The sequence below is a fragment of the Perna viridis genome, chromosome 5, assembly GCF_037379345.1.
Source record: "Perna viridis isolate PV_CMFRI_1.1 ecotype Kerala chromosome 5, ASM3737934v1, whole genome shotgun sequence".
Lineage (NCBI taxonomy): Eukaryota > Metazoa > Mollusca > Bivalvia > Mytilida > Mytilidae > Perna > Perna viridis.
Genome location: NC_142449.1, coordinates 48,417,932 through 48,431,472, shown reverse-complemented (window position 1 = coordinate 48,431,472; position 13,541 = coordinate 48,417,932). Strand labels below are relative to the sequence as shown.

At 34.8% G+C, this 13,541-nt stretch overlaps 1 protein-coding gene across 1 annotated transcript; it reads left to right on the top strand.

Annotated features, from left to right (window-relative positions):
• Window positions 1-4,169: 4,169 nt before the first annotated feature.
• Window positions 4,170-10,568, top strand: LOC148618044 (TAR DNA-binding protein 43-like). The gene is made up of 4 exons (XM_088585888.1): window positions 4,170-4,463; window positions 6,430-6,596; window positions 7,441-7,581; window positions 7,904-10,568. The coding sequence occupies exons 1-4, from the start codon at window positions 4,226-4,228 to the stop codon at window positions 8,576-8,578; spliced, it is 1,221 nt and encodes a 406-aa protein (XP_088442014.1). The 5' UTR covers window positions 4,170-4,225; the 3' UTR covers window positions 8,579-10,568.
• Window positions 10,569-13,541: the final 2,973 nt, after the last annotated feature.

Genomic DNA, 13,541 nt, shown 5'->3' with positions numbered 1-13,541 from the left:
TGTAATAGAAGTTAAAAGTGACAATGAGGCGTAAAATACTGTCCATGTAGGAACCTGGCAGTTCCTATGATAAGGATCGCACATTGTAAATTTTATTCAACGATTTTTTTGTTCCAATGTTATTTTTTTTATCGGGGTTAATGGTAAATGGTATCATGCTGTCGTCGTCCGTAGAAACAAGTTTCATATGTCCGAACAAGAACTTGAGCATATGCCTATAGATCTTTATGAAATTATACCACAAGGTGTCATACCACAAAGGGAAGTCTGAGATTGATTTTGAGGGTTATGATTTTCAATTGTTTAGGAATTATGGACCATAAAGGAACCAGAAATAAGCGTTTTCATGATGTACTGACAATAACTTAAGTAAATATGAATGGATCTCTCTGAAATTTTACCACAATGTGTACATCTGATCAGGAATGAAGAAGCAGAAACGAGCACTTTCCTGATGTTTTAATAACAGTTGCATAGTCAGTGCCAGCCTTTTGTAGCACAGAAAAAGGGGAGAGATTTATTTTGATTGGTATTGCAAGCACGCGCACGTTGAAACCTTGGCTTCTTGAAATACATTGTAGCTACGCCACTAAATAAGCTGGACTAGTGTGTCCTGCAGGACAGTTCATACTGGGTTTACAGACTTCTGTGATCGTTACATTTTTTTTCTTTTCTGTTATATCCATGCTTCCGATGTCTGATGTATCGCAAAAAAGGAATGCGTAAAACTGCATGAGCAACTGTACTGACTGAAGCAACTATCATGAATTTGCAGGATGCTGAATGAAAGGTAAAACGTGCAGAATCCAGTATTTAAATTGCCGTAACAGATTTTGATATCATTATAGGGTAAAAAAAGGAGTGAAGTACAAATTACACATGAACCCATCACCGAATATAAATCCTTGCGAATTTTAAATTTGATCTCTCCCTTCAGACCGTATGGAATGACATGCCATTACAACTTAAAACACTAACAGCGTAAAATATCTGTGCACAGAGAATAAAAAAATAAAATACTATAATCATAGCTCTTCAGAAATGTCACAGCATAACATAGTTCAAGCGAGGTATCATGGATAAAAAGCTTTAAGTAGGTCATACATCTCGATCAGCATTATACTTCATACACTCCATTATCGTATGAGTAATAGTACATGTATTGTAAAAGTCACACTTAAATACAGCTCTATTTGCGAGATAAAACTTTATTAGCGTAACTAAAAAAACTCTTAACAATACAAAGCCTTAACTTGGGACTCAGCACTGATAATTTAACCATAAAGCTACAATGTATCACTTAAAAATAGTGAAAGATGAAAATGGCGGACAGATGAAAGTAAAAATAAATGATCTTAAGTTTAGCATGAAAAATCAGATTAAAGCAGAATACAAATTTTATAAGAGATCTAAATGTTACAATATCAGTGATGTCTTCAATTTTGAAATAAACGGGCTTCTTACGTCTTCAGTGCGTGAACATTGCAGCACAAAATGTTCAGTATCTTCTTTCTCATTCACACAGCTGTCACTGGCATTACCCTCGTAAAATCTACTCCTGAAATTAATTATAGTTTGACATTGGCTATTTTCTTATTGCAAAAGGGTCATATCTACAACTAGCCGAAACATTATGAATTGAACCATCTTCCATGGTTTGATTTAGGCATAAATCTGTAATTTAATTATAGCGCCGCGAAGCGGGTTGAGCTCTACCGTTATTACGAGTACTTTATAAATTTCCCTCGAGGTTTCCCAATATATTAACGAAAAAAATGTCATGTCCCGGAAGTAACAAAAAGTGTCTGTCCTTACGGAGAAAATTCATCATTTCCTTCAATCAAACAAATTAAAAAATATAGTTTTAAGATTACGTTTCAGTAAAAATTGATTCATCTTTTCTGATAGTTTTCAAGTCTTTTCTAATTTGTTTTACTTATTTGAAGAAGTGAATGTTATGTTTATAAAAACTTCGGGAAATATGTGGATATACGACGCATAGCTTTTCTAAGATAGGAAAGGCAATCATTTTCTTGTTTGGAATTTGCAGCTGTCGTCAGAATTTTGTTTATGTCACATGATATGTGTAAAATATTCCCACCGTCCAACCAAGGTTATAGCGGTAATCAAAACAATGCAATCTAGGGACAAAGACCAGACATGGAAAACAGACATACACAACAAAGAACATAAAGTAACTAAAATCATACAAAGTAACAAAAGCAAATGAGCAACTCGGACTCCACTAACAACTGGGAGCATGGACCAGGTGCACCGGTAGGGTAAGCGTCCTCTGCTTTTCTAGAAACACCCGCCGAGTTGCTCATAAAATGTCAAGTCCAGGGTAGACAAACGAGGAAAGGAAAACTATGACTCGTTGAATAAATCAGTTTTCATGGTGCAGATGGATACACCGTAACTATCCACGAGTTCATGATGACGACCATAAAACTTCCGTAGTGATGACTTCAATCTTGTAGCAACATAACCCTGTTGCAGAAGCCTATTTGTTAGAGTTCTAGCGATACAAAAAGTCTGCGTAGTTTCGGCAAGCTCTGGCATAACGTATGAGTTGTGATATGAACACTCCATACGCAGGTGCTGAAGGGATGTTGCCACAGATGAAAGGAAAGTTGACAATTTTGAATGAAAAGTCATCACGTTTGTCATAAAGGTTGGTCAATAGTTTTCCTTTACCATCGATTTCTAAGTGTAGGTCAAGATAAGAGGCTGACTTCACAGTGTCTGTAGTATCCTTTATCTCAAGTTCTTTGGGGTAGATGCAATGTATCAAATCCCCGAAATTAGGATTGTTTAAAGATAATACGTCATCTATATAGCGGAAACTGAGATTTAAGAATCTAGCCAAACGATATTCTTTCTTTCGGATCAGATCAGCTATAGAGTCAGCCTCATAAGAGTGAAGGAATAGGTCAGCAAGTAAAGGAGCACAATTTGTTCCCATTGGAATGCCGACCGTTTGTTGAAAAACACGTCCACCATACTGGACAAATATGTTGTCGATTAAAAATTCCAAAGTTCGAAATCCTTAAAATATAAGTGGATAGCCATCTTGCAGAACTCTCCTATCTGAAGGAAGATCATAGTCAGACTTTATTGATTTTACCGATAGTTTCCGATTGGCTCGTGACGTCACTAAGTCAGTTTGGTACTGATGCGAGTACTTCAAATAATATGTAAACAAAGAATATTCCGTAAATATTTTTACGATCCTTTTTATCTAATCACCAAAAACATGATGACTTGTCAAGCTTACGATTGCACGAATGATAAACGAGAAATGTTCTAAGTTTGCTTTTACCAGTAACACGAACATTCTTCGGAAGTAGTCATAAGATTTTCCTTACAAATACTAGTCATCTGGCTGCAAATCCCGTTGTTCGTCAATGATGTCTGACAGTTGGCTTCAATGTTGTGCCTCAATCTCTTCTTCTATCTATTTTGGGTTGAAATTATAGGGGAAAAGTAAAAAAATTGCGATTTTTGGGACATCGTAATCAATTACCTATTTACTTTCACTTTACAAACGGACTTCGTGATGTCACAGTTCAACCGATCATGGTGGCGCCCATAGGCAATAGGAAATTCAAATTTGTTAATTATGAATCTCCATTAATTAAGATAAGGAAATTTTTTGTTTCAATTTAATTTTCATGAATATTTAACAGATTAGTTTCGAAATTCATGACTTGCACAATAACATGGTCTTAACCTTTAATTAACAAGACATATTTTGAAATATTGATTTTGCTTGCTGGTTAAATATAAAATAAAATATTGCACTTGCGAAGCAAAAATCTTCATCCGGGTCGACGTCCCTCTTTGTAATGTCCATTATTATTTTTACGAGTCTTGCGCAGACGGTATACACATGTATAGTAAAGCCCACTGTGCTCGCTGATTTATGCAATGCCTACCCCATATTAGGTCTCTGGTTTAAGTCTAAGAATTTTCCTTGTTTTATTCATCCAAAAGGAGTTGACAATGATTTTCCTTTGATATTTGATCTTTGCTTTTAATGTCATACTATTTCATTTAAATTTTTTCTCATAAATTGAGCATAAACAGGCTACTATCCGTTATTGTTCTGTGCTAATTTTGATTTCAATGTTGGGATTTGGTTGACATGTAAATTAACACTAGAGGGCACTGTTAAAACCGGAAGCAAAATAAATGTTGGTGAAGGAGGGTTGTTTTCCTTGAAATGTCTCAATACATTCAAGTTGCTGAGGATGAAGGTGAAGAACCTATCGAAATACCAAGCGAGGATGATGGGACACTCCTGTTATCCACGTTGTCAGCCCAGTTCCCGGGGGCATGCGGGATGAAATACCGTAACCCGTCAACTGGAAACTTCCGTGGCATCAGACTTACTGATGGGACTTTGTTTCCACCCGATGGTAACTGGGGAGCAAATGTTTATGTTGTCGTATTTGCTAAAGGTATGTATTCACTTCTAAGACAACTTTTTCATCTCTACAAAGGCCACTTTATTATGGAATAGTTTAATTTAAGGTCGTTCTGATAGTACACATTATAATCACAGGCAGATTGTGAATCTCACTATTCTTAGTATTTAGAATGTACATCACTACATGTATATATTGGTCAAGAAGTACCAGAAGGTTAGTATTTCCAACCACTAAATTTTCATCCTCTTGCTAGGGCAAATTCATGCCGAAATTTTAAAACAAAATGTCTAACAAATAGACCTTATTCCAAAATGGAAATGACGAATTATTCTGTAATTACATGTATACAGCCCTACTTGGCAAAAGCTGGTACCAAATTAAACCAACTTGTATATCAAAACTTATGTCTGAATCGTTAACCTTTCAAAATGATCATAATCAACGCTAAAAGCCTAGTTTTCTGTTTGTCATTTGTTTGTAGAAGGTGATAATATTGTTTTTCTAGCCATATTTTTTACTTTAATTTTTAAATCTATCGGCAACATCTTCCCTGCTCTTCACTGTGTAATCTGCCATTTTACTGTAAACGATATTTACTGGATTTGGGAAGTGGAAATAAGTCTAAATTAATTAGTTTTCCTGAATTTGGAATATTGTCCATTGCTGATACCTAAAACTTAGTTCTCAATATCATATGAGTTTCATTTGACCAGTATGCATGTTACATGTATTTGATTTAAAAATTTCAAGGTTTTTGACAGAGAACTGTAGTAGGCTTATGCTCATTAGTTAGTCTGAACAGCGATCTTCCTTGAATAGCCTGTGGTGAATTATTCTGAATGAAAAGAAGGTTACTTATCAAAACCTGAGTTCTGACTAAATTGGCTTCTGTGGCAACATGCAACTAAGAAATGCACATACTTGTTACTGGTACTAGATATTATGGACACACATACAAAATGTATGTTACCTCCAAATGGTATTTTCACAGGCAAATAAGCTTTTTAATGTACCAGGAATATACAATGTATGGAAAATTAGGGTTACAAGCAGATGATCATTTTGCCTAAATCTAAATTAAGAAACTAACATTTTAACATACATACTTGAGACTGTACCAGACAGCAAATATCTACGTGTCACTCTAAGTTATGATCCCAATTGGGGTCCACATATTAACAATATAACGGTGAAAGCCAATAAAACCTTAGGCTTTTTACGTAGAAATATGAAACACTGCACACATAAGGTTAAAAGCCTTACGTACACATCACTTGTGCGTCCCATCATAGAGTACTCCTCGCCAGTTTGGGATCCATATAAACAAAACCAAATTGCCCAACTTGAGCAGATTCAGAGAAAAGCCGCAAGGTATGTCTTCAATGAATACACAAAGTAAAACACCAGGTGCAGTGAATGGCATGATAAACACCCTTAATTAGGAGAGTCTTCAATCTCGCAGAACAAAAGCAAGGCTTGTTTTACTTTATAAGATATATGGGGGAGGGGGGGTTAGTGGAAGTTACAAATGATATATGCTCATACAATCAGATAGGCACACTAGAGGCCAACATAAATTTAGGTAAGTTTATACAAACAAAGATTTCTGTAAGTATTCCTTCAACCCAAACACTATAACAGATTGGAACAATCTCCAAGAATCTATCTGTATGTCACCCTCCCTAAAGTCCTTCAAAAGTGGTATCTCCACGATAACATTGGAAGGACGTTATCTAGCTAAACAATAAAATAAAATAACCCTAACCACTGTACATAATGTAAATATGTTTAACTTTTATGTTATATGTTTTAACATTAATTGTAATGAATTGCGAACTTGTCTTTTAACGTTAAATTTCTGACCCCCATTTTCATGTATATAGCATGGCAAGTTCCAGGAGATTCCACACTCCTTGCGGAGTCTACTTCCGTACCGGAAGATGATGATGATAATGAATCTTACCAAGAATTAATTTTGTGTATGTATTTGTTATAGAGAACAAAAGGAAAGGCGATGATGGTAGTGAAAACCCACTAGCAAAGAACAAATGTATTGATAAACAAAGATGTAGTGACCTTATTGTACTGGGTCTGCCATGGAAAAGCACCGAAGACGATCTTAGACGTTACTTCTCACAATTTGGTGACTTATTACTTGTTCAGGTAATCCTTGGTGTATAGCAGTATCTTTATTTTTGTATACATCAGAGTTGTCGAAATCCCTTGAACTGTAGGACTAATTGGGGGCTAGGTCCAGTAGAAATTTCTTTTCTGTCTGACCAGATGTCTGCTTGTTGTTTTCACATTGTAGATTAGTTATCCTTGACCTTGCAGTGGCAGATCCTGAGGGGAGTTGCAGGTAGTTGGCATCCCCCTTTTTAATGGCAAATTAGTCTTTTTCATTTGTAAAATTGACAGCATGGCTTGTAATGTCCTAGCACCCCTCTTTTTCTGAGAAGCCCTTCTCGCACCCCTCTTTTTTTGTTCAATATCTTTTTTTGGTAGCCTCGTGTGTGTCCAGGTCTCAAAAGTATAGTCCCATAGCAGCGCTAAGCATTTCGTAAAAGGCAATTAAATAGTGCTCAGAACCCTGGCCAGGGGCGAGGGAACTCTGGGATGTGTACCTTAGATGGTTGAATGGGGTAACCTGGCATGCTACATGATGGGGTCATTAGGCCATAATACAGAAAGCATGACTACAAAACATTGTAGTGCAACATGTTATGAAAGATGCCATGTTCCTCTGCTTTGGTATTCATTAGGAGTAGGAACTTTAGCGCTCTGTCACAGGAGGCTAAATTGCCCAAACCTACCCACCTCTCCCTATTTTCAGTGGCAATAAAAATTCATTGATCTTGTGGTCCTTTTGTCCCATTCCATTTTTCATTTCATCGTCATTCAATGTCCATTTTATCATCCATTTCATGTTCATGGCTTGTATATAGCTGAAATATTGCTGTTTGGGTGTTAAACACCAACAATTAATCAATCTTTTTTGTTATTTCAGGTCAAAAGAGATCCTAAAACTGGGCAGTCAAAAGGATTTGGATTTATCAGATTTTCTGAGTATGAGTCACAAGTCAAAGTGATCTCACAGAGACATATGATTGATGGACGTTGGTGTGATGTCACTATTCCTAACTCTAATGTAAGTTTCCTAAAATTGAATTCCTTACATAAAAGGTTAAATAGATCAAATCATCACACCATTTCAAATGATAATAGAGAGAAAACACCTCATCTCACTAAATTGTATTTAGTATATTAAACTAAGGTATATTATAAACTTTAAATTTCATATTGATTTGAAAGTTGTTGGACTGAATCGTTACTGTTTAGTCCACCATTATCATAAAAAAATTGTATTATTATTATAGACTGATTATAAATAATGAAGTTTGTGAATTTCCACTTACTACTTTTTCTGCATGAAATTATAAAATTAAGTTAAATTTTCTACTTTTTTTTAGGAAGGAGCTGCTCAGATGGTTAGTAGGAAAGTATTTGTTGCCAGATGTACAGAGGACTTGACTACAGATGATTTACGTCACTACTTTAGCAAATATGGAGAAGTTGTAGATGTCTTCATACCCAAACCATTTAGGGCATTTGCCTTTGTAACCTTCGCTGACCCAGCAGTTGCTCGTTCCTTGTGTGGGGAAGACCATATAATAAAAGGAGCGAGTGTTTACATCACCACCGCAGCCCCTAAAAATTCTGACAAAGGGGGCGTGGTCAAGGATAAAGACAGAGGATATCAAAACCAGAATCGTAACATGCATCATGGTGGTTGGGGTGTCCAACAGGGAAAACCCATCCAAACAATACCTCCTGCCCCTATGGCTGATCCTAATTTTAGTCAGTTTGGAATGAGTTTACTGAACTCCGCCATGTTTGCAGCTGCTCAGGCTGTGTTGAGTGGCCAGGGAAACATACCTGGTCAACAACAACCCCCACCACCTGTTCAACAGGCACCTCAACAAGCATCAGCCAGCGATTCTTTTACAAGTCAAACTTATGATACCTCAAGGACTACTAATAACCGTGGGTTTTTTGGTGGGTGGAGTGGGGGTACGGACGGTAGTAGCTATGCTAGTTGGGGAGGGGGACAACAGCAACAACAACAACCTAGTGGTTGGAACTAGGGGGCACATCAGCAATTGATAGTACTTACAAAAGCCATGTTTTGATTTACAAACCACCTTTTGTTGTTTTACACAATATTTTATCATTGGTTTAAAAGTACCGGGAAACTTACTTTTTACAGAGCTTTTCATTTTTTGTTTGAAAATGGCATGATTTTTTTTCTCTACCAAATTTCATATTCATATACTGAAAAAAAAAATCATAAACACTTCTTTTCCATTGCAGGTGTGAACAAAAACTCTATAAAAAAATCTGTTTTGTAACCTTATTTACAGAGTAGTTACTACTGAATGAATAACTAACCTTCATATGTAGTTCATAAGTCTTGTTCTTGTTTCATTTTCCCATACTGGAAATTCTTATTAGTACTTTTCAAATTATACCTCAATAGATACTTTCAATATTAAGCAGGGATTGAATTTCAGAATTTTTTCCACTAGCTAAATTTAGCAAGTACTGAAAATTTACACTCGTTAAATTCAAATTTTTTGGGTGATTTCTGGACTTTACCTATATGACATACAGAATTCCACTAGCAAATTTTAGCAAGTGGAAATAATTTCTACTTGCAAAATTGAATTTCAACTTGCATTTAGCAAGTATTTTCCCTTAAATTCGATCACTGTTAAATGTAATTGAAAAAAGAAAGTCAACTGCAATTACTTTCAGTTTATTCAGAAAATGCAATTGATTGCAATAACCACATCCCTGGAATTTTATGCTCTTAAATAAAAAAAAAATCAATGCACTTGAATAGTCCCTTATGACCCATTCTTGTTAAACCAAGGCATTAAATAATAGACTTACATACCCTATGGTGAACCCTAGTTAGTTCATTCATAATGAAAAAAAGCTCTGGTACTTTTAAGTCATTCTCTAAATAAAAAAAACAACAAAAATTATTAATGATATTTATATTTTGTTTGTTATGAATTATTTAAAAGTGCTAGTTTTCAAAGATTATTTATATTTTTATAAGATGTTTTCCTATTAGGAGATACAGCCCAAACTATTGTTACGGTTATTTTTTTAAAGTGGCTGTTGCAAAATTTTTATTATGTTGGAAACATAGGGTGAGTTGAGAAAGTTGAATGAAAATTATACGCTAAGATCTGAGTATGAAATGAGTGGTTTGCTCCATCAAATGGGCGGTAGTGGATCAGAACTGTCTGGATCTGCTGAATGGATTGTGGACGAATCATGAATGGATCACTCGGTGGACGGAATTGTGTATGAATCACTCAATAGACCGAATCGTGTATGAATCACTCAGTGGACCGAAACTTGTATGAGTCACTTCGAATCATGTATGAAATGTGTAAAACAAATTAAGATTTACTTGTTGTTTTGTGCACAATAATGAATTATGGTAGTTTTGTATGTACGGATGAAATGTTGAAAATTTTTGAGTGATTTTGGTATTATAAAATACAAATATTAAGTTAATTGATTTACAGTACATTCAATGATGATGTTCACTTCTTGTGGTAGTGAACTGGACAATAGAAAAGGGAATAGATATGATGAAACACGACAAATGCACCATTGTATAAAAATGGTAAATAGTAGGGAGAATTAAACGTTCTATATGACACAGATTTAAATTTCGTTGAAATGATAGAAGGTTTAAATCTTCTTGTTAATTGTCCAGATCAATACCGAAGGCAATCAGGTGATTGTCATTTCATCAAGAAAAGGCCAGCTCCTATGAACATCATCAATGTAAGCACTATATATTTTAAAAACAATAATAAACAAAGGAATCAAAGCAACTGTATTTTAAAAATTCTTCATCTGAAACTAAAGAAAAATTTGAATTGAAATATTTTTTTAACTAGTAATTTAAAATTCTTTTTACCAATAATTATACCAGTTATTTATCTTATTGCAGTTTTTCAGGTGTGCTTTTCAATTTCTAGTATTAAATTGCTGTTGTTTAGCTGAATGTGTATTGTGGAAGTGGTGTGAATAAATAAATATATAAATGTGTACATGTTTTGTGTGTATGCGGTATGCCTGGCTACTGGCGTGACCTTCAATATCTCTTCAATCTTAACACTAGAACTTCAACCTCCCATAAATTTTGAAATTATTGCAAATACTATCATTGTATTGAATTTCAAGTACTGGTAACCATATCTGAATTGAAAGAGACACCAAACCATTTTCTCTGGTGAGAAGTTAAATGAAGTCACTGACAAAAAAATGGAAAGCTTGTGCATCAACAATCCTTTCTATGGAAGACTGCAATAATTCAAAATTTACAAGTTAGGCTATTCTAGAATTCATCAAAAGAGGAATATAGAGGCATATGAATAAATTGATACCAAAAGCAAGGCAATATCATGAGTGAAATTGATGAAGTGTCATTCATTTTGTGTGTGCTGGGGGGTATTGAGAAAGTGCTTCTAAACCCTTTCCATTTGATTTATTTTAAAGAATAACCTAACTTTATTGATTCTACTACTGAATAAGTGCATGTCTGAACATTTCCTCCAGTTTCCTTGGTGTTGGATGATCCTCCTTACATGATACTGAAAAGTCAATCAATGATTGGTTGTGTAGATATCCATGGCTTGATATGATTGGTTTGGGAGATCAATGGTTGATTTGATTGGTTGCTGAGAAATCAGTGGGAGACTGGATAGATATGATTGGCAGGTAGAATGTATGAATGAAGTGCAGACTGACATCATGAATGGTTATTTGATGACAATAATCATGATATATTCTTCATTACAGGATGATTGCATTGGGTTCATCACACATGGTTGTGATACCTGGTACTTATCGGAAAGGAGGCACAAGAAATGATCTATCTTAAATAAGTCAAAGAAAAGGCTGTGCAAGGAAAAACGAAGTTTTTGTCACAAGGAAGTAAATTGAATGGGATAACAATAACAAATCAATAACAAAAGTTGAGAACAAAAGGGGTTCCTCAAAAAAAGAAACAAATTTGACCCATTTTTTTTGCAGGTACTCTCTTTATGTTTTATGATGGAAAAAAATAAAATAGGTCTGAGATTCACAATAACGATATCTCTCACGATGACTTTCCAAATATTTTTAGAATAATGAAGCACCTATATGCCTTTATCAATATGGCCATTTGAAATCAGTTTCAAACTCAACCTCCAAAACTTATGTAACTGATAAGAGCATACAGACAGAAAGTACATCTAGAATGGGTTCAGGTAAAATGTTAATCTACCCAAGAAAATTAACCACTCGTGAAACTACACAAACCTAGGTATTAAATTAGGTCACTAATTAGAAAAGATGTAAATTGTACTGGTAGGTGAAATGGGATATTTTTGGCCTTCCATTTAAACAAGATACTTCAAAATAGTGAATATTTGACATTATAAGGGAGATAACTCCTACCAAGAGCTGGTTGGCCTAGTAATAAATTATGTTTTCAATGGTAAATTTCTATCTGTAATGTAACTGACAATATTAACAACTAGAAATAGACTTCAAATGACAATTCCGTCAGAATGATCTACTTTTACTTTTCAAATCGAATTCAGTCAAAATATCAAAAAAATGAGAAAATATAGTCCAAACAATACATTTCTTTTGACCAACATTTTATAAGTACTGTCTATTAGTCAACAAATCTAGAATCCTTCCAGGTATTTCAAGGTTTTTTTGTTTTTTTTTTTTCAGTAAAATTTTGGTCTAGATGGAACGAAATTCCTTAGTTTATATGTACGAGTTAAAATGTACTTAAGCTGTTTATTTTGTGCAGGGCTCATTTGTTTTAAGGTATATGCATTTTGTAATATAGTGAAGATAATTGGACTAGACACTAGATCCCATTGACCAAGCATGAGTAGTTCATGCTTAACTGACAAAATAAGAATACTCTATATGAAAACCTAAAAAAAATTTCGAGATCTAATAGACTGTGACTGCATATACATGAAACTTCAATGGAATCAGTGATGTAGTGATGCTTATGCAACTGCATACTAAATACAATTGACCTAATCAGAAACATATCATGGACACTAACGACCAAGTCTTGCCTTCCGTCACTTTCGTTGGATGCGAGAAAAAATTTTTTTTTATAAAATTTCAGATTATTCTTTAGTCTTAGGCAACACAAATGTACAAGACAAATGAGAACACAAGCAGCAAAAAACTAACAATGTCCTTTTTACGTAAAAATGTACCAGTAGTTGCACTGCATAATTTCAGTGTCCTGATGAAATTTTGATAAACAGTGTCACCAAAGCCATCTCTATATGAAATGAACACAACCTCTTTTTCTTCCTTCAAGTGCAATAAATACTAGGTTCATTAAAACAAATTGATAAATATTTAACTGCAGTACGTCTAACACTTAACTCTTGTCATGCTTAATCATTCTGAAAATGTCTAGATTTCAATATTTTGCAAACTTATGCAAATTAGTTGCACAATGCTGATTGTTATATGAAAGTTAAAGATGAGTGTGCATGGGGTGAGGAGGTGGTGGGCCAATGTGCAAAAATGGGTCTTTACTTGAAAATGGTAATTTTTATCCTTTTTTTTGCAACATGTGGGGTTCAACAGGAACAAAAGCACATTCATCCAACTGCTTGTATACTGTGAGGCCACTGATGCCAAATAATGTTCGTTACGGTCACAAGTGGGAGGTTACAAGTTCCCTAATGGGTCACTCGAGTCAAAATTTTTTTTTCTCAATTTTTGGCCTAAATTCAACAAAGAAAGTGTGGTGAGAGACATCATTCTTATTTTGATTCCAGAAAGAATAAATCACTAAAGATTAATTCTGCTCTGGCGAGGGGCCAAGAAATGAACCCTACTCCCTAAAAAAAAAATCTCACTTTTTTGGACAGCGGAAACTCATGGCCTCTTTTTTCAGCTGTCCAGTCATTATTTTTTTACGAACTCTACATCAAATAGCCTCAGAAAGCACAGTCACGCTGCTTGCTGATGGAAACAAAGTGAGGT